The 26,512-nt window shown below is 41.6% G+C and overlaps 2 protein-coding genes across 2 annotated transcripts in view; both read left to right on the top strand.

Annotated features, from left to right (window-relative positions):
• Positions 1 to 1,227: 1,227 nt before the first annotated feature.
• On the top strand, positions 1,228 to 5,203 carry LOC129843711 (uncharacterized). Its single transcript, XM_055912332.1, has 8 exons — positions 1,228 to 2,526; positions 2,713 to 2,790; positions 3,008 to 3,073; positions 3,228 to 3,290; positions 3,394 to 3,433; positions 3,698 to 4,150; positions 4,387 to 4,479; positions 4,569 to 5,203. Exons 1-8 carry the CDS (start codon positions 2,512 to 2,514, stop codon positions 4,976 to 4,978), a joined length of 1,218 nt encoding a protein of 405 aa, XP_055768307.1. The 5' UTR covers positions 1,228 to 2,511; the 3' UTR covers positions 4,979 to 5,203.
• Positions 5,204 to 6,403: 1,200 nt separating this feature from the next.
• LOC129843555 (unconventional myosin-Id-like) overlaps positions 6,404 to 26,512 on the top strand; it is a 118,856-nt gene continuing 98,747 nt past the window's right edge. The window contains exon 1 of the mRNA XM_055912304.1: positions 6,404 to 6,947. Within this exon, the coding sequence (XP_055768279.1) occupies positions 6,853 to 6,947 (95 nt within the window). The 5' untranslated portion in view covers positions 6,404 to 6,852. The remainder of the gene's footprint in view (positions 6,948 to 26,512) is intronic.

Genomic DNA, 26,512 nt, shown 5'->3' with positions numbered 1-26,512 from the left:
CGTCTGACGTGCATCCTAACAAAGAATAGCCAGTCTTGTTAATGACTGGGGGCATCCAACACAGACTAGTGACAGACGTCTGCTGTCAAGGACACTTGCTGCAACATACCTAGCTGACTGTGCCTAGCTAGCATTCTTTGTGAGAGAACACTTGTTCTCATCCACCTGACAACAACGTTGTGTGGGACAACTGAGAAATTTAAAGAACTCTTCAATAGCACTAGTCTAAAAAGTGATGTTCAACTGCAGACTCAATGTGTTATTTCTATCAATTTTTTATGTTTGTTTTTAGCTATGCCAGTTAATTAATCTTGTCAGTGTCATGAAACAGTACGATACCAAAGGAGGATGCATATTTAATATGTACAGTAAAGCTGTATTGCTACTACCCCTATTGGGGTATCTTTGATACTGCAGTGTTGGCACAGCCCTCAAGCATCATTATGCAGCTGCACCCAAGGGTTTCCACTAGATAGCACAGCCACAGCTATATTGTAAAAATTAATGATAACAAAAATGAGCTTTTTGATCTTAATTCAAAGTTAGGGTTAGCAGTGTGGTTAGGGTTAAATTTACAATCACGTTTTAAGAAGTTAAATTGTCTAAATAGGCAGGGTTTATGACTTTGTGGCTGTGGTAAAAGGTGACGACCGGCCACAAGGGGCCAGGGTTCCGGTCTAGAAGGACAGTTTGGACTGCTCCTACAGTCTTGCTTTAGTACTGCAGTTTAATTGAAGCCGGGCCCATAAAGCCAATTTCCATAGACAGCCGAATAGAGAAGTCAGATTTGAAAATTCCTAATAAGACACTTTAGTCATCATCTTTGTGTACAAAACATCCTTTGAATTATTAAAATAAATGTCGATGAGGCCTATTTTTTTCCCATCACTAACAGCCGAAGATATTAACATTTTATATTCATCCAATGTCTACCATGTTTTTGGACAACGTGATGAAGTTATCGCTGCTTGCGCTGCTCCCTGTGTGCACTGAGTGTGAAGTTGGGCCGTCTAAACTGAATGCAACCTGGATATAGACGGTCCATCGATCGCATGAGTAGATCATGTTGAAATCAACGGTCGGACATCTTGGACGTAGTCTCCAGTTCTTTATTCCTCAGTGGCTGGGTCCCATGTGGCTCGGTTGGTAGAGCATGGCACTTGCAATGCCAGGGTGGTGGGTTCTATTCCCTAGGGAGACCAGAACAAACAAGTAGGAAAATGTATGCACTCACTACTGTAAGTCGCTCTGGATAAGAGCATCTGCAAAATAAATTACATTTAAAATGTAAAAATGCCTGCACCTCTCAGTCTAGAATAGGACCTATTTTCTCGGTTATTACAGTGCATTGCTGACATTTACGCATGTAAAAACTGGACATTTTCAATACAGAGGAAACGTGAAGTAGTACTACGTATTCAACATTTTCACACGTTAATCCGATCAATGTTTCAAGTATCATTGTTTTTCAATTCTAGGTTTAGCCCACAAATGATTGAATGGAAAATGCAGGTAGTGTTTTTAGATTCATACTGCATACTATGTCACCACTCTTAGTTTTGATGATGCTGCTAGTTTGCTAGTTTTGATGATGCTGAAAAAACATTATGCACACCCATGGCTCCAACCAATCATATCTTGCACGTGGTTTTCCCATGCATTGCCCCATTAGCTGCTTACACAAGCAACATGCCTCAAAACCTAAATCAAACAGATGAAAACTACTTGACAGGGAACCTTTTCATTTGAAGAGCCATTTCTGATTTTACCTTTCAGATCAGTGTATCGGGTTCATTTTATTTAATGGACAGCATATTCTTGGCTATATTGATCTATTATATTGATCTACCACTTAGTATCTGTTTTGTTCTGATTCCATTTTAAATTAGACCCATTAGAATAAGTTTAAACTGTCCTGGTTGTTTGATATAATCAACACTGAAAGTTTCTTGCCCAATTCACCCCTGATTTTGTACCCCGATGAGGACCCATTTTGACCCATGAAAAGTCAAAATGCAGTTCATGAATATGTATAGCCAACAACTTTTTCCCTGGGCCATTGTTGACCACACTGCATCCAAAACTGCTGATAGTAAGACCATTTCATGTACACGTCTGCATCTTGTCTGTGAAAAGTAACACCTAAACTTACTGAGTGGGTAAAATGCTGTTTAACTGAAGTCCTTAACTTCTCTTTTTCTGTTGTGACATTAGTCCATGTACATGGGTATATAAGTCTATCTGCGGACAGATTTTCAAGATGCTGACCTAACAGGTGGGGACACGTTTTTAAATTTCAAGTGCTTTGTAGGGTTATATTATTTAAAGACAAATATCAGTTCCTGTACTGTTGGTACCATTTCAAAGCCTTTAGGTGCATTACATGAATCATTTGCTTCATGACGCTGATATGTGCTGATTCAACACATTTGACAGAGGGATTTGACAGCCCTTATAGTTTCCCTAACTTTGGTATTCTAATCTACAGGGTCCCTCATCATTGACTTTGAGATGCAGTGTTTCCAGGTAAGAATATTTAGCCAGCATAATTTAAAACGAAATACCTTATCTGATCATGCTCCTCTTCTAATTAATATGTAATTACCAGAACATTCATTTGGGAATAGCACAATATCTAAAAATTATCTTAGAAATGTATAATAATTGAAATAGTACTATCTTATATAATTGATTTGTCACTGTTTTCCCCAGATGATTGCGTTAGCTGTTCCTGTGTTCTTTGCTATGCTATCATCCTACACAGTGTGCTCGGTAGGGAATGCCAGTTCTGTGAGTATCAACTACTCAGAGTGATGTTTAAAAGCAGAGCAGATGGAGATTTGGAATATAGAAATCATACATTATGTATTAAATACGTTCTTCCCAATGTTGTTTACATCAGATGGATGTTCCAAACACTGCCTAATAATGAGATTGGCACACTGCTATAAAACTTCCAAAGGTTTGCCGAATGAATAACATTTTTTTTTAAATCTTAATCTTCCAGGTTGGGTTTAAGATTTGGAAGTTTGAGGATCAACCTTTGGTGATGCAACTTGCTGCTGTCTACAAGGTAATGCAATTTTTAAAACTTAAATTACATGTTTTAGAATTTCTTGCTATGATGTAGTCTAAGAATCAATCTTTACTTGCCCCTAACAATAATGCTGCGTAACAAGATTCATTAGTTATTCATTGGTTATTGTCATATATAAAAATCTATTCAGGAAATGGAACACTTCAAATGTGAACAAACAAATATCAGGCAGCAGCTGGAGGCCCTGAATCAGGTAAGGGATTTTCCACTTAATTAAGATCTGTCTTTTGTGATATGATTTTGTGCTTCTTTAAACAGGCAGATTAGACTTTTTGTTTCTGTTTTTTCTTCCACAGATGCTGACAAGCCCTAAGAATGACACTACAACAGAAATAGGTCAGTGAATGAAATTATATGATTTTTAAGTCCTTTACACACAATTACATTTCTATAACTTTTTTATGAAGATCATTTGTGCAGCTTGTTATGTAGTATACCTGTCTGACATTTACTGCAGTAGATTTCATTATTGTTGATAAGTAAAATTTGATCATCATTATAATCCTTGACAAGATATCCATATGACTAGCTTTAGTGTGAGCATAACTGGTCTATTATTCCTTTCCTGTCTGGTCTTTGTCTATGTGATATCTCTGGTAGGCAGCACTTCTCTTGTTTACCCCCCAAACCATGGAGAGGAGGACATTGTGCGGTCATCAGAGGAAGAAGACTCCACGCGACCCTTTGATCCCTGCTTCCGCTACACCGTCCTGGACCAGCCCTGGAGGGCCACTAACACCAGCATCAAGAACAAGATGTGTGACCGCAACGTCAAGTGGCGAGGCTGGTACCGCCTGTTCTACAAGGGCAACAGTCTGCAGATGCCCGAGAGGTGTGTGCCCATGAACAAGTGTGGCACCCACGCCCCCCTGTGGCTGGCCGGGCCTCACCCGAAGAGGAGGGAAGGGATCGTCACCCGCAAGGTCTGCGGCCACTGGAACAAGAACTGCTGTGCTTTCAAGTCCACACCCATCAAAGTGAAGAAGTGCCAGGGCAATTATTACGTCTATAAGTTAACCAAACCGACGACATGTCACCTGGCCTACTGTGCAGGTAAGATTGGTCTTTGTGAGCCAGTTTCCCAGACACAGACTAAGTGTAGTCCTAGACTAAAAGCATTTTCAATCGAGATTCACCATTAAAAACGACTTTTAGGGCAGGACTAGGCTATAATTTGTGTCTGGGAAACGGACACAATATGTATAGCTAGAACTCCCATTGTCGTAGTTTATGAGTGTTTTACAATTTGAACATGTGACACCCCCCCCCCCCCCCCCCGCCCCGGTCAGATATCAACACCATTGTGTGTGGAAAGTGCAGGAAAAGCGAGACCTGTGTAAGTCGAGACAATATAAACTGGAGGTGTAAGAAGAAGCCAAGACGTGAGTAGTCATAAAACATTTTGAATTAACACAATCAAAATACATTTCCAAATGTCCATGCTGATCTCTGGTCATTTCCTCTCCTCCAGCCCTGAAGAGAAAAGTCCACTTCTTTGCCTCCTATCCCGGGCCCATCTCAGGCAAGGTGAACCGCATCAAGTACAGGACTGTCCTTGTGAACGTTGGGCGAGCCTTCAACCAGAGGACCGGGGTGTTCCAGGCTCCTGTCAAAGGAGTCTACCAGTTCTTCTTCTCCACACAGAGTGGGAAACATGGTGTCAAGACAGACCTATGGTTGGTGATCAATGGTTACTGGGTGGCTGTCTCTCACACCAAAATCAGTAGTCCCTCTACTGTGGGTAATCTGTCCACTTATATGACCTTTCTGCGCAGAGGGTCCCTGGTGTATGTGACCCAAGACTGTGGTAGCTCTTGGGCCACTGATTCATCCAATACCATCACATTTGGTGGGTCACTGCTTGTTCAGTCGAAAAGGTAGACTAAAGCCAATATGTGTCTGTTTTCATTTAGTATATGATTCTTATTTACAGATTTAATGGTGTTTCTGTCAAAACAGCGTTGCAGTTGAAAACACTTCTTCTAACATTGAATTATTTATTTTGGTCATTTAGCATAGTCTACACTCATGTCCAGAGCAACTTACAGTCAGATGCATGGACATCAATCATTTGGCTTAAAATAAATACTGTATGTTGCTTCTGTAGTAAGTGAAAGTTTGCTTTAATTCAAAATGAAAACAATTTAGATTCTCAAGAGTTGAAATTAGGCAGTCTTAATGTAATTCTCAGATGGTTTGACATTTAATTTCCATATTTTGCTGACATTCGCAAAAGGCACCAGTAAGAAAAATATTTCCCTCCCATGACGTTTTCAGAGTAAAATGCTGTGTTAGTTGATACTCTATATCATTAAATAGGCCTTTTGTATTTTAATACAATTACAGTACAGTAATAAGAGATTCTAAAATAAGAGCCTACCTCTCTCAAACACAAGATGGCATACTAGGGCATACAATTGTAATTAGTAGACAGATTACAGCAGCATCAGTGATATAGACTGTCAGTCATGAACCTATATGTTGAGTTTATTTTGCCAGTGTTCAGTAGGCCTAATTCCAAGAAACTAAACGTGCTGAGAGTGTTTTTGTCATATGTTCATCATCATCCATATGGTCAGTCAATGGTACAAATTCTGTAACAGGGAGTTGAGTTGAGCCAAAAATGTACAGGCTGTCTTGAAAAAAAATCCTATTATTTTTGACATACAAAAACTACCCAAAGTCAAATGGCAGGCCTGCATGTAGCTTAGCTGAGTTGTTGACAACCGGAAGCTCCGATTTTCAGGGAAAATGGAAGAGAGCACCTGTGATGTAACTTCCACCTTTGGAAGTTAACAAGGCCACACTCTATCTTTAAAAAAATAAAAATTGGTTTGTTTTTTAAATTTACAAATATCAACAAACAAACGAGGAATAGTCACATGCAAACGCCACACTCCATCTTAACTCCTTCACATTTACTGGATTGTTTGAACAGTGCAGAGAACCTTCCCCAACAGTTTTTTTTATAATTTTTTATTCTTGTCAAGACCAGAATGTTGGGGATCTAGTTTCAGGTGTTTCTTTTAGGCCTGCTATTTAGATTAGTCTGTACATAAATTGTAAGCTATGAATGTTTCCTTATATGGCATAATTATTGGGAATCATTTGAGGCCCTGACTAGGCATACTGAATTGGATTTGAAGAACTTGTCAAAATGACTAGTCACCCGAGAAGTGTATAAAACTTTTCAGTTGTCATGGGAATTGTACCGTTTTCAAAATGTACACATGACAAGTTTAGACCAACACTTCTGACCAGGGGGTGGAGCGTTGCGAGGCGGGTAGGATTCTACTCGTCTGTATAGTGTCGAGACGAGAAATTCAAGGAAAGGGCTCCTTTGATAGGCGTTTAGTGTAACGGGAGTCCGGACAGTACCTTTTCGGCGAATCCAACAAGTGTCTGGATATGAAAGAATATTCTGAACTAACCATTCCTATTTGAAACCGTCCGTTGTATTGAGAACAAATAATTAGATACGTTTTACTATAAGTTTGGCTGTTTTGTATCGTTTCCTTAATTTTTTGCAGCTCATTCAAAATGAGTAAAAAATAACATCGTATCACTAGTACTGTTGACTAACGTTACTTGAATGAAGACAATGCTCCTCGACCATTTAGAGCTTGAATAGGTGCACTGACCAGCTCGCCATTGTTTACCTGGTGTCGCGGAGGACCACTTCAAAACAGTGAAGTTGTCTTTTACAAAAAAGTATTTTCTTCTGAACCAATTAAAAAAAAAAAAAAAAATACAACATGGCAGAACACGAGAGTCTGGAGTTTGGAAAGGCTGACTTTGTTCTTCTGGACAATGTTTCTTTGGAGGAATTCATGGCTAACCTCAAGCTCAGGTAGGCAGTGGCGTCCACCACGTTCGTTCACCCCAATGAGGCGAGACGTAGCCTGCTGGTTCAGGAAAGCCATGTTTCCTTGTCTGATGGACGCTTTTTATAGTACTAAGCCTAAATAATTATATTTTTTTGTTCGTTCAATTAGGTCACTATGTGTATAGGACTGACTAATGTATGAGTTGTTTTCAAGCACCACAGGTGCAGCAGGAGTGCTTGCTGTTCATTTTGACAGGTCAGAGTTGCAGTGCTACATTCCTACACCACACAATATAATTGTCAGATTTGTTTCTTTTTAGTTGGCTGTGCCAGACTGCCAGTGCCTTAGCCGAGGCTACTATTTAATGACTCTCTCAGAGTAATATGAATGGAATTCCCATTCAATTATTGAGTGCACATCTTGCAGAGCAACATTTGTTTATCACTAGCCACGTTTCCATCCAACCATTCCATGCGGATGAATTATAACCTGATGAAAAAGAAGCCACGAGCAGGCTGATGAAAACATGAAATTGTTTTTGCCGTTTGATAAAGTGAAATAATATTGCTTTTCTCCATAATAATCTCATAATGTAGGTACCCTACCCGCACTGTATCTGCGAGTAGTTGGCTAGAGCGCATGTACCTAGACCAGCGTGGGCACATTTGCTATATAACGCAACAGTTTTTGTGACAAAACCATCAGTAGAGTTGAAAATGCGATGGAAACCAATTGAACTTGTATTTTTAATTCGGTACATGGGAATTTAACGGCAAAAGTACTTTTTATGCGCATCACGTCATCACCCACATACTTTTATCAGAAAAAAGTCCGCGTGATCGCTGACGGGGAAAATGTTCATATTGTTTTATGCAGATTTTTTAATATTCGTATGAAAATCTGTCGCAAATTGGATGCAAACCTAGCTATAGATGTCCCAGTTATTCATTGTCATTTGACGGATGAAACACGGAATAGCAGTTCTATTACTTGGCCTTTACTACAGGAATTGACCTATCATGTGAAAACTTCCTCATGTTTTGTCTGCATACATGATTTAAAAAAAATCATGTATGCAGACAAAACATGAGGAAGTTTTAATAGTTTCCTCTTGGACCCTATTCTGTCCTAACACCGCATTCCTCAGAGATGTTGTCTTTGTCAGACTGGTAATTATATGAGCCATGCTGTGTGTGAATGGGGCTCCACCCAAGGAAATCACGGTGCTTCCAATGAAAAGCGTCATTCGAACACACAGATTGTCCAAGGCTATTTTTGCATCATGAGTGGTTTGTGGGATGACGCCAACGAAGCATGGTGTGTTTGAGAAAGTGAATGTGGGAAAGATTCAGTCACTCACTGCCCTGGCCCTGTGTACCTGTCCTCTGCTGCAGCTGCATGCAACTTTGCATATGGTTTCTGACACCATCGATTTTCAGGTTGGGGACTTGTGGATGGGAGTCCTTTTTATGTAATGCTCATTGTAGTAGCCTACTCCTGTTTGACTTGAATATGGACAGAGATGATTCTAGTAGAATTCTCAAATCATTTTCTGTTCTGATAATGCAATGAAATTAGTTGGAACAATATTGAAGTCTGTTTTCCTAAGCACCTCTAGCCTACATCAAAGTGCAAGTCACACTTCCTTATTGCTGATGTCAATGAAAGATGTCAACACCTTGACCTGTTCGAATTACTGCAGGTAATGGCGACGAGCTGAACTTTAGCATACTCGCTTAACGTAACCACGTTTGAGACTTTTATGGAAATAACCTCTAAATATTTGGAACATTATAGACCACAGGAGGTTGGTGGCACCTTAATCGGGGAGGATGGGCTCGTGGTAATGGCTGGAGCAGAATGAGTGGAATGGTATCAAATACATCAAACACATGGTTTCCAGGTGTATACCATTCCATTTGCTCCGTTCCAGCCATTATTATGAGCCGTTCTCCACTCAACAGCCTCCTGTGTTATAAACATGACAATGGCAGAGAACCAGACTTGAGGATCTAGTTTCCTGAAGATCAGTTATATAGCTTACCAATAGACCTGCCTTTCTAGGCGGCCTCTCCAATGGTTGTTTCTGCACAAATAAACATCCATATAACTTGTCATCCTTTAATGGGCCTCAACCCAGTCAATATTCTCTTGCTATCTGAACTATAGTATGTATACAAACCGCTGTTTGTAATCCATGCATGGAAATGGGAAACATGCAGCTCTGTTATTGAATGCATGTGTAAACAGACATAGGCCTACATCTTATATGTCTGAAATTATCTTTATCATACGTAACGTTGGTGCCAAGTCATTTGTTTTACCCAGGTGTCTCCAAACCTGTTCTTGGAGTTCTACCCATCTGTAGGTTTTCACTCCAACCCCAGTTGTAACAAACCTGATTAATCTTCTCAATTATTAGAATCAGGGGTGCTAGATTAGGGTTGGAGCGAAAATCTACAGGATGGGAGCTCTCCATGAGCAGGGTTGGCGAGCCCTGGTTGTAACTGAGTGGAGAAAGTTCCTTCCAACTAAACTTTGGACCTAGAAGCCAGTACCACTGTGTTTTTTCATTGTTCCCCTCTAATCAGGAACTGATTTAGACCTGGGACACCAGGTGTGTGCAATTATCAGGTAGAAAACCAGCAGGCTCTGGACCTTGTAGGGTCAGAGTTGAATACCTCAGAGAAAGTGGATTTGGGAACTTTTTGACAGACCACAGACAGACCATGTAGTTCAGTACGAGTCTTTTCACAGACACACGTCTAAAGCTGTCCAAACAATTATTAGATTTTATTGGTGTTTCTATCCTGATAAGCATCCAGTTTATAATGTAGCTGTTTGCATTTAATAGCCAGGCAGCAGGATCTGCATTCATCATTTTCCTAGCTCTCCCTGGACCTACTGTTTGTTTTCCCTCCAGCTGGACAAGCCAGAGTGGAGAGGATGTGTGCAAATTGTTATTTGCAGAGGGTGTGACCGACCAGGAGCACTTCCTCCTCCTGTCCCTTCTCATCCTGTGTGTGAGCGTGCGTGTGTGCAGCAGGGTGAAGGAGGCGTAGAGAAACACCTGGAGAAGGGATACACCGACAGAGTACATGAGGCATCTATTTGCCTCCTTCAATAGCTATTTTAAGGTGTGAAATTTCCCAAATATCCACTTTCAATGCCATCATGGCTCTCGGGGGTGTATTTTGCGGTCAGCCCATGATAGCCATGTTGAGTCGCTAATCAGAATCTATCCCCTAGTGACTATATGATAAATTATGTGGAGTAGCCTGCTTAGTTTTCGTCTTCTTTTGGCCAAAGTGCTTGTCCAGTTCACATTTACTTTGTTTGACTGAATGTTGAGCAGTCTGGCCTCAGGGAGCACAGTGCCAAAGAACTTCCTAAATATAACCCCAACAGATGCCCAATCTCTTTGGAAACGTTCCATATGAAAACAGTGAAACTCCAGTAAAGGTCTTGGGAATTTGCTTTAATGGACCAGTCAGCAGATATGAAGCCTCTGCAGCACATTGGAACTGAGCAAATAAACCATTGTGATCCAATCTAACAATGGTGGAAACTGTAAAGGAATGGTGGTAGTCTCAAAGAAGTTTCTTTCCTCATGTCTGATTCTGGAACCTCCTTATGGGGGTGGGGTATACACCAAATACTTTTCTTTGGAGCACAATGTTATCACTGTTCACTGTTTGTCTTTATATGGCACTTTGGCAGTGTTGTTTTGTCTGTTGCTGGGTCTGCAGGGTACTTTTTTGGCAAACCGCTACCATTTCCAAAACAATTAGTATATATTTTTTTATTCTTCCAAAACGGGCATCCCACATACTGCAGATGAAATAGTTGATAACCACTCTACTTGTCAGTAGCTAAAAATGTTCTCTTCTTTCACTGATGCCCAAACCTCCATCCTCGTTCTAGATCTTGCCTTTATATGTTTATATGTCAGTCTCTCCTGGCTCAAAGTTGAGGAGAGATTGACTGCATCGCTATTGGTCTTTGTGCAGTTGGCACACAGTTCGGCCACTCATTGGTACCACACAAGACATGCAACTAGAGGCCTCTTCACAGTTCCCAGGTCCAGAACAGAGGTTGTGAAATGCACAGTATTAAATAGAGCCATGACTACATGGAACTCTCTGCCACCCCAGGTAACTCAAGCTAGCAATAAAACCAGTTAAAAAAAACAGATAAAAGAACACCTTACTGCACAAAGGGGACTGTGAAGAGACACAGCCATTTTATACATCTTGTATTATCATTTCAACTGTACTATGTATTCGACCAATATATTGTGTATATGTACTGATATGTAGGCAATGTGTGACGTTTTAAATGTACAGTGCATTCGAAAAGTATTCACACCCCTTGACTTTTTCCACATTTTGTTACGCTACAGCCTTATTCTAAAATAAAAAAATAAATTAAAATCCTTCATCAATCTACACACAATACCCCATAATGACAAAGCAAAAACTTTTTTTTTTTGTTGCTAAATGTGTATATATAATTTTTTTAAATAAATACCTTATTTAGAAATGTATTCAGATCCTTTGCTATGAGACTCGAAATTGAGCTCCGGTGCATCCTGTTTCCATTGATCATCCTTGAGTCCACCTGTGGCTAATTCAATTGATTGGATATGATTTGGAAAGGCACACACCTGTCTATACAAGGTCCCACCATTGTCAGTGTGTATCAGAGCAGAAACTAAGCCATGAGGTATAAGGAATTGTCCTTAGAGCGCTTAGACAGGATTGGGTGCAGGCACAGATCTGGGAAGGGGTACAACAACATTCCTGCAGCATTGAAGGACACCAAGAAGACAGTGGCCTCCATCATTCTTAAAAGGAAGCAGTTTGGAACCACCAACACTCTTCCTAGAGCTGGCCGCCCAGCCAAACTGAGTAATCGGGCGAGAAGGGCCTTGGTCAGGGAGGTGACCAAGAACCTGATGGTCACTCTGACATAGCTCCAGAGTTCCTCTGTGGCAATGAGAGAACCTTCCAGAAGGACAACCATCTCTGCAGCACTCCACAAATCAGGCCTTTATGGTAGAGTGGCCAGATGGAAGCCACTCCTCAGTAAATGGCACATGACATCCCTTCTGGAGTTTGCCAAAAGGCACCTAAAGACTCTCAGACCATGAGAAACAAGATTCTCTAGTCTGATAAAACCAAGATCGAACTCTTTGGCCTGAATGCCAAGCGTCACATCTGGAAGAAACCTGTCCCCATCCCTACAGTCAAGCGTAGTGGAAGCATCATCCTGTGGGGATGATTTTCAGGGACTGGGAGACTAGTCAGGATCGAGGGAAAGATGAACAGAGCTAAGTACAGAGAGATCCTTGATGAAAATCTGCTATAGAGCGCTCGGGGCCTCAGAAAGGGGGCAAAGGTTCACCTTCCAACAGGACAACGACCCTAAGCACACAGCCAAGACAACGCAGGAGGGGCTTCGGGACAAGTCTCTGAATATCTTTGAGTAGCCCAGCCAGAGCCCGGAATTAAACTCGATCGAACATCTCTGGAGAGACCTGAAACTAGCTGTGCAGCGACGCTCCCCATCCAACCTGACAGAGCTTGAGAGGATCTGCAGAGAAGAATGGGAGAAACTCCCCAAATACAGCTGTGCCAAGCTTGTAGCCTCATACCCAAGAAGACTCAATGCTGTAATCGCTGCCAAAGGTGCTTCAACAAAGTACTGAGTAAAGTGATACTTCAGTTACATTTTTAATACATTGGCAAAAATGTTTAAACCTGTTTTCGCTTTGTCATTATGGGGTATTGTGTGTAGATTGGGGGGGGGGACAATTTAATACATTTTAGAACGAGGCTGTAACAAAATGCGGGAAAAGTGAAGGGGTCTGAATACTTTCCGAATGCACTGTATTTCAGGCCTTGAATAAAAATGTTCTGTACTGTTTTATGTGGACCCTGAGTAGCTGATGCGTTTGCAGTGGCTAATGGGGATCCTAATAAATACCAAATTGAGACATTTATTCGAAAATGTGTACTTTAATTATTTTATTAATGAGAAAAATAGTTACAACTAGCCTTATAGTGACCCTGCCCATCAACACTACTGTAGTTGGGTTGGTTAGATTAGGATACAGGTTTCTTTTGCCAGCCAAGAGATAATGCCTTTACATCTAATCAAAACAAGAAGATGTTGGGGACATCATGACTTAAAGACTACAGTATTCTTTTTTTGTGTACTATACAAAGCTACTCTTCTGTGTCTATTGTCGTTTCAATTGGTTTGATCTTTGAACTCCTAAGAGGGGTTCGGGGGATTGGAAAAGGAAGGAGACAAAAATATGGCGTCTGGAGGAAGGCAAAGGAAAGCTGCCTTTTCCCATTGACATTTCCCTTTCTTTGGCCTCACATTTCATTGTTTTCTGTTCTCTCGAAGCCTGAATATTGGCTGAAACTATCTGACAGGGCACAATGTCTTGAGATTTAAAGTCCTACTGAAGTTATGATGACAAGCTTAAAATAATAACACTCAGATGACATGAGGAATAGGCTCATGTACAGTACACAGAACTGGCGCTCCACTTCCTGCTCAGAGTGGGACTGTATCTGCATGAAAGCACCTCCCAATTCCTCAGGGAGAGTTGTTAGAGTCCACTCTGGCTAGGAAAGGCATACTTTGCAAAATTCGGTTTGTGTGTGTCTGGTCTACCATTGAGCCTCACTGTAACCCAGTATCTGCAGTGTATCCTACGAATTTAAAGGAGAATTGTGCTTCTTTTTTTTACAACCTAATCTCTATTTTATAGATGGGTCCAGATACTTTTTTAGCAATTTCACTTGTTTTTCAGAAACTTAGCCCAAACTGCGATTCACTTTCTCATCCTCGTTGTGCAGTACGAGGGTTCTGAAAAACATGAACACATGCTCCAAAAATACTAAAATAAGTCCTTTTCGAAATGCTCTCAGTATAGTGATGCAGGTCTTTAGATGTTGTACACATGTAATTGTCATTCTGAATTTTATCCGCAACATATTCTATTTTGTTGCAACTCGAGTGACTGTTCATTCTAGCAGCAGGCTACGTGGAGAATGGAACAGCTGGATAGGGGAAACCGCTCGAGTCACACAAAATAGAATACACCGGCTGGAAACACCTGCATCACTATACTGAGTGTTTCCATTTCTAAAAAGACGTATTTGGGTGTTTTTGGTGCATTTGTTCAAGCTTGTTCAGAGCCCCTGTACTGCACAACAAGGATGAGGAAGTGAATTGCTGGTTGGGGTAAGTTTCTCAAGAAGTAAAATCGCAAGTGTCTGGACCCTTCTATAACATGCTATTTACATAAACATTCAGATTTGGTTGTAAAAAAAGCTAACTTCTCCTTTAACCACTATGAAAGTGCTGGACAAATAGGGCCTGGCAGCTTCTCCCATTTCAGGCGTGTTCATTTGTTGCCGTAACAGCAGGTTTAATCGTCGAATAGGTGCGACACACCGAACGTAGCAACCCAACTCCCTCCCTGCAGAGCAAACACAGGGATCAAAGTCTCTCCACAGTTCAGGTGCAGTGAGCAGAAGCAGACGAGAGGTTGAAGGTTCTGATTCCTCTTCCTGTTATACAGTATCGGTCTAATATACACTGAACAAAAATATAAACACAACCTGCAACAATTTCACAGATTTTCCTGAGTTACAGTTCATAAGGAAATCAGTCAATTGAAATAAATAAATGAGTCCCTAATCTATGGATTTCACATGATTGGAATACAGATATGCAGTTGTTGGTCACAGATACCTTAAAAAAAAAGTAGGTGTGGATCAGAAAACCAGTCAGTATCTGGTGTGATCACCATTTGCCTCATGCAGCATGACACATCTCCTTCCAATAGAGTTGATCAGGCTGTTGATTGTGGCCTGTGGAATGTTGTCCCACTCCTCTTCAATGACTGCGAAGTTTCTGGATATTGGCGGGAACTGGCTGTTGTTCACGTCGAACCAGAGCGTCCTGAACATGCTCAACGGGTGACATGTCTGGTGAGTATGCAGGCCAGAACTGGGCCATTTTCAGCTTCCAGGAATTGTGTGCAGATCCTTGCGACATGGGGCCGTGCATTATCATGCTAAAACGTGATGGTGGCAGATAAATGGCACGATAATGGGCCTCAGGATCTCGTCACAGTATCTCTGCATTCCAATTGCCATCGATAAAATGCAATTGTGTTCGTTGTCCGTAGCTTATGCCTGACAAATTCTCTAAAACGATGGAGGCAGTTTAATTCAATAAATTCTCTGGCAACAGCTCTGGTGGATATTCCTGCGGTCAGCATGCCAATTGCATGCTACCTCAACTTGAGACATCTGTGGCATTGTGTTGTGTGACAAAACTGCATATTTTAGAGTGGCCTTTTATTGTCCCCAGCACAAGGTGCACCTGTAATGGTCATGCTGTTTAATCAGCTTCTTGATATGCCACACCTGTTAGGTGGATGGATTATCTTGGCAAAGGAGAAATGGTGTGGATGATTTCTGGGATCTTTTATTTCAGCTCATGAAACATGGGACCAACACTTTACATGTTGCGTTTATATACAATACCAGTCAATCTTCAAGGGTTTTTCTTTTCTTTTTACTATTTTCTACATTGTAGAATAATAGTGAAGACATCAAAACTATGAAATAGCATATATGTAATCATGTGTTATTGGTAATCATGTGGTGGCAGGTAGTTTAGTGGTTAGAGCGTTGGACTAGTAACCGAAAGTTTGCAAGATCAAATCCCAGAGCTGACAAAGTAAAAAAATTGGTCATTCTGCCCCCGATCAAGGCAGTTAACCCACTGTTCCTAGGCCGTCATTAAGAATTTGTTCTTAACTGACTTGCCTAGTTAAATAAAGGTAAAATTAATAACAAAAAAATTGTTAAACAAATCAAAATATATTTTATATTTGAGATTCTTCAAATTAGCCATCCTTTGCCTTGATGATAGCTTTGCATACTTTTGGCATTCTCTCAACCAGCTTCTACCAGCTTTTCCAACCTTCTTGAAGGAGTTCCCACATATACTGAGCACTTGTTGGCTGCTTTTCCTTCACTCTGTGGTCCAACTCATCCCAAACCATCTCAATTGGGTTGAGGTCGATTGATTGTGGAGGCTAGGTCATCTGATGCAGCACTCCATCACTCTTCTTCTTGGTCAAATAGCCTTTACACAGCCCGGAGGTTTATTGGGTCAGAGCCCTGTTAAAAAACAAATGATAGTCCCACTAAGTGCAAACCAGATGGGATGGCGTATCGCTGCAGAATGCTGTGGTAGCCATGCTGGTTAAGTGTGCCTTGAATTCTAAATAAATCACAGTGTCACCAGCAAAGTACCATCACACCTCCTCCTCCATGCTTCACGGTGGACTGTCGTTTTCCATTTGCTTACTTGAGCTGTTCTTTGCATAATATGGACTTGTTTTTTTACCAAATAGGGCTATCTTCTGTATACCACCCCTACCTTGTCACAACACAATTGATTGGCTCAAACACATTAAAAAGACAAGAACATTTGTGGAATTTCTTTCATCACATTTCCTTCACTCCATTGGAGTTAATACAGTATGGTAGCACTTGGCCAAGGGCCATTCTTGTACCAGATCTTACAAATTGTTAGCCTTAGTTCTTCCCCTGACAAAAACAAACTAAAGGAGAACACGTTGTCCTGACAGATACTGCTTAACCCTGGAGCTAAAATTAAAATGGCCGAAAACACGCCACATGTTTGATCGCAAACCCTCCTATTAAAGATTTTTCCCTGAGTGGCAGTCGCTATTAATAGATTCAGAAATCGTCCTGTTTTTCTGCTTCTCACTTGCCTTTGCCCAGCTGAAAGTTCATCTTGCACAGTGAAGGTGAATGGATGTCAATGAAAACAGTTGACTAGAAGGAGACTTTGACAATGTCACCCCCCGCAAGATCATTGCCAAATCAAAATCAAATCAAACAGGATAGTAGCTGCACACTAATCTGATGAAATCGGCAGCAAACTGTATTCATCCAGGTTTCTGAACTAGACTACTCTGAGTACTCTGCCTCTTTTTTTCAGCACCGTTTGAGACAGTATTTTAGACCCCACCCTAGCCTATTATACAGTACTCCCCCTCCCTATTTCCCTGACTTTTGCTGGTTCAGTACCTCAGTATTCACTACAACCTGGCACAAGCCTTCTCTCTTGCCAAGATAATTATTTGTTAATAATGAAAAAGTTAGGACCAGCACAAATACAGCAGGGCTGGGAATTGCCAGGGACCTCACAATACTTAGGTGCCGATACGATATGTATTGCGATTCTCAAGATTCCACATGTATTGCGATTTGATACTGCGATTTGATGTTCCAAACATATTGCTCACTATATGTCTGCTGCAGAGGGAGGAGAGAGCATGAGAAAATTAGGTTTGCTCAGTCATGGAAATAAAAGTGCTATAAACATGTTGGCTCGCTATTAAGATGCACTAAGCAGAAATCTATCCTCCATTTCCTGGTTGCTCAAAGTTTTCTTAATTTCAGTTTATGTGACAAAATAGGCAAGCATAGTTTAGAGAATGATTGTACCATGTAAACCGCTGTGCAATATATTTTCCATAACCAAAAATATTGTATTTTCAGCTGTTTTGAAGCTAGTGTACAAAAGCGAAAGTAAAAGACGCAAAAACGAAACTTAAGAACGGAAAGCATAGAAATAGCGCACATAGAAACGATATACCGCATCTTAGACTTGCTTTCAATGACAGATCTATAACTCATATTTCTATATGAATTTGGTCAGGTTGCCCAAAGAGTTACATATTGCAGATTCAAAAAGATGTCCAACCTATGAATAGTTTGTTCTCCCTTCGTCACTCGGTCGCGTCATGCTATTGTCATGAATGTTCTCAAGCCGCCCTCTATCGGCGCGCGCCAAAGTGGTGATAAACTCAGTCATTCTGGAGGGAGGTTAACTACTATTTAATCTAAATCACACTATAGTGCCTGTAAATACAATGACATTGCTAAAGTAGTAAAATATTTAATAGGAAACAACTTTGCCAGCATTATCACGTCGTCAAATTTACTATAGACAGATGTCAATGTTGTCATATAGCAAATTTAGTCAAAAATAGCTAGCAATGCTAATGTTAGCTAGCTAAAATCCTCACCTCTATCCCAAACGTTAAACTGCATCTAAAGTCAATCTGGTGACATCAAAATAATGACAAAAGATTTTCTTACTAATTATTTGCCTCCTTTTGAATGTCATTGTATTTCCAAGTCACTGTAATGCACGTTTGATGAAATCTTCATCAGCGCTCATTGATGATGTATTGAGTAGAATGCTCAGTCAGGCCCAGTCCAAAACAATATTGTGACGAAACATGCAATCCATGAATAGGATGAAAAATACCGGAGTATTAGCGCAGGTACAGCCAACTAGCACTAGCTAACGCTAGAGTCAAATATCAATATAATATTGACAAAAATAATAATTTCACTAATATAGACCATAATTTCTGAAAAATGGCTACTTCCTTCTCTTTTGCTCTCCAGCAATGAAAAGGCCTGTGTCTCCACAATAATTTACATACAACCCCCTGGTCTCATTTGTGGACTGTGTGCGTTGGCAGTTGGACGCTGGTCGTCCAGCAACATGTTTGTGGTCCTCCTATTGCCTCCCCTCTTCCACTCTCTCTTTCTCGATTTCTTTTTTCATATCCCTCATATAGGGTTTATTGCTTTTCTCCACTTTTCTCTCTCTTTTCCCCTTGCAATTTACCTTCCTCCGGGCCTGCCTGCATTATGTTGTCCACATTCTTGATATTAGCCTATAATACAGTATGGTCATACAGTAAGTTACCCATCTTATGTATGGAATGTGTGCTACTCATTCAGTAGACAGTTCTGTCTGGCATATGCTCACTGCACAGGGCAATCTATCCTAGCTCTGGGAAGACCTTGATTCAATCTTGATAGATTCAATCAGATTAGGTTTCTCATTAAGGCTGTCTGGGTTTAACGAGGTGAAGCACATCCTCCACTACATTAACTTTCTGCTGTAATTTCCCAGAAACCAATTTACTTACAGACATGACGCATGTTGCATTCATGTGATTAACTATCCGTTTCTGTAATGAATGAGTAAGGTGTTTGTCATGAATCCCTTGTCTTGTCATCCAAAAATCCCTTAAAGGCCCAGTGCAGTCAAAAACATGATTGTTCTGTGTGTTTATATATATATATATATATATATATATATATATATACACACACACACACTGACCAAAAGTATGTGGACATGTGCTCGTTGAACGTCTCATACCAAAATCATGGGCATTGATATGGAGTTGGTCCCCCCTTTGCTGCTACAACAGCCTCTACACTTCTTGGAAGGCTTTCCACTAGATGTTGGAACATTGCTGCGGGGACTTGCTTCCATTCAGTCACAAAAGCATTAGTGAGGTCAGGCACAAATGTTGGGCGATTAGGCTTGCAATTCATTCCAAAGGTGTTCGATGGGGTTGAGGTCAGGGCTCTGTGCAGGACAGTCAAGTTCTTCCACACCGATCTCGACAAACCATTTCTGTATGAACCTCACTTTGTGCACAGGGGCATTGTCATGCTGAAAAAGGAGAGGGCCTTCCCCAAACTGTTGCCACAAAGTTGGAAGCACAGAATCGTCTAGAATGTTATTGTATGCTGTAGCGTTAAGATTTCCCTTCACTAAGGGGCCTAGCCCGAAACATGAAAAATAACCACAGACCATTATTTATCCTCCACCAAACATGACAGTTGGTTGCATTGGGGCAGGTAGCGTTCTCTTGGCATCCGCCAAACCCAGATTCGTCTGTCGGGGTGCCAGATGGTGAAGCATGATTCATCACTCCAAAGAAGGTGTTTCCACTGCTCCAGGCTCCAATGGCAGTGAGCTTTACACCACTCTAGCCAACGCGTGGCATTGTGCATGGTGATCTTAGGCTTGTGTGCGGCTACTCGGCCATGGAAACCCATTTCATGAAGCTCCCGACAAACTGTTATTGTTTGAGCAGGGTGGCAGGGTAGCCTAGTGGTTAGAGCGTTGGGCCAGTAACCGAAAGGTTGATAGATCGAATCCCCGAGCTGACAAGGTAAAAATCAGTCATTCTGTCTCTGAACAAGGCAGTTAACCCACTGTTCCTATGTCGTCATTGTAAATAAGAGTTTGTTCTTAACTGACTTGCCTAGGTAATTAAAGGTTAAATAAAATTGTGCTGATGTTGCTTCCAGATGCAGTTTGGAACTCGGTAGTGAGTGTTGCAACCAAGGACAGATGATTTTTATGCACTTCAGCCCTCAGCGGTCCCGTTCAGTGAGCTTGTGTGGCCTACCACTTTGAGGCTGCGCTGTTGCTCCTAGACGTTTCCACTTCACAATAACACCACAGACAGTTGACCGGGGCAGCTTTAGCAGGGCAGAAATGTTACGAACTGACTTGTTGGAAAAGTGGCATCCTGTGACGGTGTCATGTTGCCAATGTTTGTCCATGGAGATTGCATGGCTGTGTGCTCGATTTTATACACCTGTCAGCAACTGGTGTGGCTGAAATAGCCAAATCCACTCATTTGAAGGGGTGTCCACATACACTATATATGCAAAAGTATCTCCACACTAAGAGGTTGGAATAATACCAGGAAATTTTGAAAATGGTGATAAGCTGTTTGAAAAGACTGCATGAAATTTCAGCCTGTTTTAGTGGAATGGAGTTTAAGCCTACCTGGTGACATCACAAGGCAGTAAATTTGTTAATAGACCAATAAGAAATAGTTCCTAAACTCTCTGCCAATAACAGCAATTTTTTATTTTCCCCCTCCCCACTCAGACCACTCCCAGACGGTCCTAGCAAAATTATTTTTGGAGAAATTGTTTCTTTTTGACCATTGTAATTGAAAACAACCACAATAACATCCTTGTTACCCAGAAATGATTTGTGACCCATCTCCTCGATTCGGTCTTATGTAACAACATTTTGAAGTGCTGTTTTTTACATTGCATAAAAGTAGAGACTCAGAGCTGCAAAATGGTATATCATACACTGCAGTTGAGGAACACTGGGAAAGTAATTTTGCTTTGAATGTTGATAAACTTCTAACCCCACTTTTGAGAAAATGGCCTTTGAATGTTTTGGTACACCTACTGGAGAGCTCTTTGGCTACACCTATTCAGCGTCGTTCACACCCTATTAAGCCTTACAAGCTGACCAAACCAGACGCCCGTGCGTGCATTGATTTTGTTCACCCACACCAGAAGCAATCAGGACACGCAGGTTGAAATATCAAAACAAACTCCGAACCAATTATATTAATTTGGGGACAGGTCAAAAAGCATGAAACATTTATGGCAATTGGCTAGCTAGCTTGCTGTTGCTAGCTAATTTGTCCTGGGATATAAACATTGGCTTATTTTACCTGAAATGGACAAGGTCCACTACTCTGACAAATAATCCACAGATAAAACGGTTAACTGAATTTGTTTCTCATCTCTCCTCCTTCGTTCAGGTTTATTTTTCTTCTTTGGACTTTATATGACAGTTGGCAACCAACTTTACGGTGCATTACTACAACCGACCGGAGTGTGGACCTCAGTTCATCTTTCAATCACCCACGTGGGCTGTATGTTCCTAAAAACCAATGAGTAGATGGTAAACACACACTATATCAAATAAAATCTAGGTTTATTTGTCACATGCAAAAATAGAAAGTCTCCAGCTAAAATATATTATAATTATTAGATGATGCTTACCCAGACACAAAGAGTGTGCCGAGTAGTCGGACAAAACGAGTATCATAACAGATATGGACAATTTCCTGGATACGATTATGATCAGAGTATTTTTTTGTAATTATCTGATTGGAAAAAAGTTTTTCGGGTGCCAGCAAGCATGTTTCTCATGTGACAGTTTCTAAACCATACTGAACTGTCTTTGAGTCAGTCATGTGCGTGGTCTAAATAACTCAACTGGCTAGTTTGCCTGTCTATAAAGATAAGGGCGGGCTGAACGTTGATCCTGCTGCTCTAATTGGATAGAGTGAAGCTCTCTTTCTCTGTCCACTCGCTTTATAATTTCACCTGATCACATTTCCTTTCATGTTTTCGGTCTGATAATTTAGATTGCTGCTTTACTGCTACTATGATAAATCACACGATGAGGACGTTTGCTATCAAGCTATCAATGTGCATAATATCTAACAAGTGGGGCAAGGGTAGGGAAAAAATATGAAACGCTAATGCACATTCTGACTGAGTGACAGAACTTGACTGCCCACTGCAAGTTGAGGACACAGAGACACACAAATCCACCCCTCTGCATGCTGCTTCTAATCTGCATATTTATTGCGGTGAGAACGTGCATGGAGGTATTTAACTATTTAGACATAATAAAACACTACCGTTTTTTCCCGATCACAAGTGATCAACTGTTAACGGGACACACTTGTCTAAATTGATGGGTCATGTGAAAGAAATGCTTTAACCACCCCCCCCAGTCACATCTAGCTGGGATGGGTCACTATTGTCTAGACATGTACACATGTTCATGAAATACAATAGATGGCCGTAATCACCCCCAGGCACACCTGGCTAACTTAATGGGTAATGTAATCATCAACCTTTTGTTTGGACATGTAGTTAGATCATACACATAACATTAGCGAGCCAGCAAGCTAATGTTCACTAGCTAGAGAACAGTACACTTTAACTTGCAATGACAACGACTTTCCGACTAAATTAGAAACGTATAATATCGGCCTCCCGAGTGGCGCAGTGGTCTAAGGCACTGCATCGCGGTGCTAGCTGTGCCACTAGAGATCCTGTTGCAGCCGGCCGCGCCCGGGAGACCCGTGGGGCGGCGCACAATTGGCCCAGCTTCGTCCGGTTTAGAGGAGGGTTTGGCCGGCAGGGATGTTCTTGTCCCATCGCGCACTAGCGACTCAGGCCGGGCGCAATGCACCCTGACACGGTCGCCAGGTGCACAGTGTTTCTTCTGACACGTTGGTGCTGCTGGCTTTCGGGTTAAGCGAGCATTGTGTCAAGAAGCTGGGTTGTGTTTCGGAGGACGCACGGCTCTTGACCTTCACCTCTCCAGAGTCCGTACGGGAGTTGCAGCAATGGGACAAGATTGTAATTAAAATTGGATACCACGAAATTGGGGAGAAAAATTATTTAAAAAATATAGATATATTTGCGGAGAAAAAGGGGTATACATAATTTAAAAAAAGTATAATATCTGAAAAGGTAGCTAGACTCTTACCCGTATACATGGATGAACGCTTCACGGCAGCGTGTTTTTTCAGTTTAGTTTGTAGCTAGCTACAACTTGTTTGACCCGTTGTTGAATCAAGTCACTCCGGTTCACACCGACCGTGTGCAGAAAGTAGTCCATCACAACTGTTTCCTATTGATCTTTGTCGATAGCGCCTGCTAAATTCTGGGCAGCAATGTTGTTGAGCGCAGTAGCAACACTTTTGCAGTTCCTCATGTCTAACATGATATATTTTATAAAAGCCGCTGTAGCAAGGATTATCTACACACACTGAGCAGCTCATGTTATAGACATGTTACAGATGTCTAGCCCATCCATTATCTCAGCCAATCATGGCTAGCGAGAAGGTTCTAAACCAACTAGGCTCGTAATTTAACAATTTCATTCGTATTTGCAGATGGCATACAAGTTTGTTATAAAAGGGTCATGAAAGTTCATATGTTCCAGAAGACATTTCTGCCCAAAAAAAACGCATTTTGATAAATACATTTTAAAAATTAAGCAAATCAAATGCCTCTCCTGTGAAATAGTGACTTGCGACATAAGCCTAGCTTCTTGAAACAGGTTACATTTGATATTGAGATAAAAATGGCTGCATTGGACCTTTTTGTGTGTGTGTGTGTGTGTGTGTGTGTGTGTGTGTGTGTGTGTGTGTGTGTGTGTGTGTGTGTGTGTGTGTGTGTGTGTGTGTGTGTGTGTGTGTGTGTGTGTGTGTGTGTGTGTGTGTGTGTGTGTGTGTGTGTGTGTGTGTGTGTGTGTGTGTGTGTGTGTGTGTCAGTCAAACTGTGTGGGTGTAGTGGCTGGGTGATGTCATTCTCTAGATCTTTTGTTCCCTTGTCCACCTGTTGGCTCTGTGCCTTTAGGCACTGTGCGGGATCTGGCTTTCACAGCCAGGTCTGAGATCAGATCACAGCCCGAGCATGACTCACTTCACACACCTTTTGAATGCCCACCTAGACACTCTCTCTTTCTCTCTTGCTCTCTCTCTTCCTTTCTTTCTCTTTACATCTATCCTACGCTCCCTCTATCTCTATACTCTATACGGTAGCTAAGTATGCTCTCATATTTCTACCCTAACTTCTCCCTTCCCTCTCTTTGTCTCCCTCACTCCCTCTGTCTGTTTTGGTGCTTTTTCCTGCCCTCTTTTTTACCCCTGACAGAAATCTCAGTGCTTTCCTGAAATAGCCTGCTGAGTAACGTCTGAGTCAGTTTGGATGGCCTTCTCTTTCTCTCCAGCGGCCCGTCGTCATCCTCCCATCAGCTGGTTGGCTGTGAATTTAAATAGGTAAATGGACTGGCCAACATGTTAAAGTGCAAACAGGTTCCGCATCGGACCAGGCCCATCAGCCAGCCAGCCTCCCCTCCCTTCTCTGAAGTCTCTTTATTGAATTCTTGAAAGTTAATCTAGCTCAGGATCGGCCTGGGAAGTAGCTGTGATCTCCTCCGCCAGGGTAGTAAACAGTAAAGGGCCGAGGCCCAAAGAAACACTACTGTGTGTCAGCCACCCGATCCCTAGCCAAGCTGTTTACACCTGGCTCCCATTTCCTAAGTATTCAGATGCGAGCCACTGAAAGTAGAGTTCATGGGAACACATGCTAGGCTATATCTTACGCGTTAACACTAAATATGTGTTAACGCCCTCCCGGGTGGCGCAGTGGTCTAGGGCACTGCATCGCAGTGCTAGCTGCGCCACCAGAGTCTCTGGGTTCACGCCCAGGCTCTGTCGCAGCCGGCCGCAACCGGGAGGTCCGTGGGGCGACGCACAATTGGCATAGCGTCGTCCAGGTTAGGGAGGGTTTGGCCGGTAGGGATATCCTTGTCTCAGTATGTAAATGTAATAAAATGTATGCACTCTACTGTAAGTCGCTCTGGATAAGAGCGTCTGCTAAATGACTAAAATGTAAATGTATATGCCCTGCTGCTTTATTCTACATTTCATTCAGTGTTCTTATGACTGAATGTGTAAGATGACTGGATGGGCACCTCCAGTAATTGTCATCATATGAAGGGCATACAATATACGACCTATGACCCAGAGGTTTTCCTAGTCACGTGGTCAGGAGAAACTCCAGACCCTAATCAAATGATTGGTTCATAATAATGGTTAATTTCATAAATAATGGTTCATTTCATAATAGTGGGAAGGTTACCTTGTTTGTTTCTCTCTCTCACCCTTTCAACACTGGGTGTGTCATGTCCTGCAGTTTCTCTGTCACATCCTAACATCTGTCCCAAACCATTGATAAGTAAAGGACTCTCAGCTGCATCCTCTCCCCTATAGAGCCAGAAGAGCCGCTAACACTAGTTGCTAACCCATCTGATTGCTATCGTAAATCTGCAGACGTGCTGCCATTAGAGTAGAGGGAAGGGGAGGTACTGTAGTGATCTCACCCAGTCAGCTCTGCGCCAGCTGTGCTGCAGTAGCTGCACTATGGTACAGAGGGGGAGTCCAGATCCACTCCTACAGTATGTGCTTGTGAAAATTGATTTGTCTGTGGGCCAAGGGCTGGGAGTGTTGTGTTTAAGGCCCCAGGCAGACAGGCTGGAGTGGGAGCTAGGAGCTTCTCTTTAGCACTAAGGAACAGTTTACAAAGCAATGGAAAATCTCCTAATGCAGTTCTCAGATGTTTGACAAGAGCTGAAGGAGAAGGAGGCCCATAAATGGCTGTGAAGAGAGTGGGCGTGATCGATGTTAGGATTGCTTCATTCAGGTGTAATGGCCAGTTGGCCATAAGATAACATTTTGTATCGGATCAGATATAGTATGTACTTTGACTCGTAGTTGTCGTTCAGCTGATCAAAGTCTTCGGCGATGTCTAGATTTCGGAGATTTGTCTGTTGATGCCTGTGACTAAATATGTGTTTTATATCTATGAAATAAAATGTTATTTGTCACATACACATAGTTAGCAGATGTTAATGCGAGTGTAGCGAAATGCTTGTGCTTCTAGTTCCGACCATGCAGTAATATCTAACAAGTAATCTAACCTAACCATTTCACAACAACTACCTTATACACACACGTGTAAAGGAGTGAATAAGAATATGTACATATAAATATTGACTTCAATGGATTCAAACACTTTTCCAGAACTATGGTTTCCTTTTTAAGTAGCATTGGCTGGAATGACCCAAAATGTCCTCAAATAACCCTTAACTTCCAGTAGACAATCTTAATTTATCCCAGAATCACCCGTTTCCATTTCTCTCTATGAAACAGCCCCATAAAAGTGTGAAAAAAATCGTAATCCCGGAGAGGTCGTACCCAGCATGCACTGGGCCAGATAAGCTGTAA

This window comes from Salvelinus fontinalis, chromosome 1 (genome assembly GCF_029448725.1).
Source record: "Salvelinus fontinalis isolate EN_2023a chromosome 1, ASM2944872v1, whole genome shotgun sequence".
Lineage (NCBI taxonomy): Eukaryota > Metazoa > Chordata > Actinopteri > Salmoniformes > Salmonidae > Salvelinus > Salvelinus fontinalis.
This window is presented reverse-complemented; position numbering and strand designations above follow the sequence as displayed.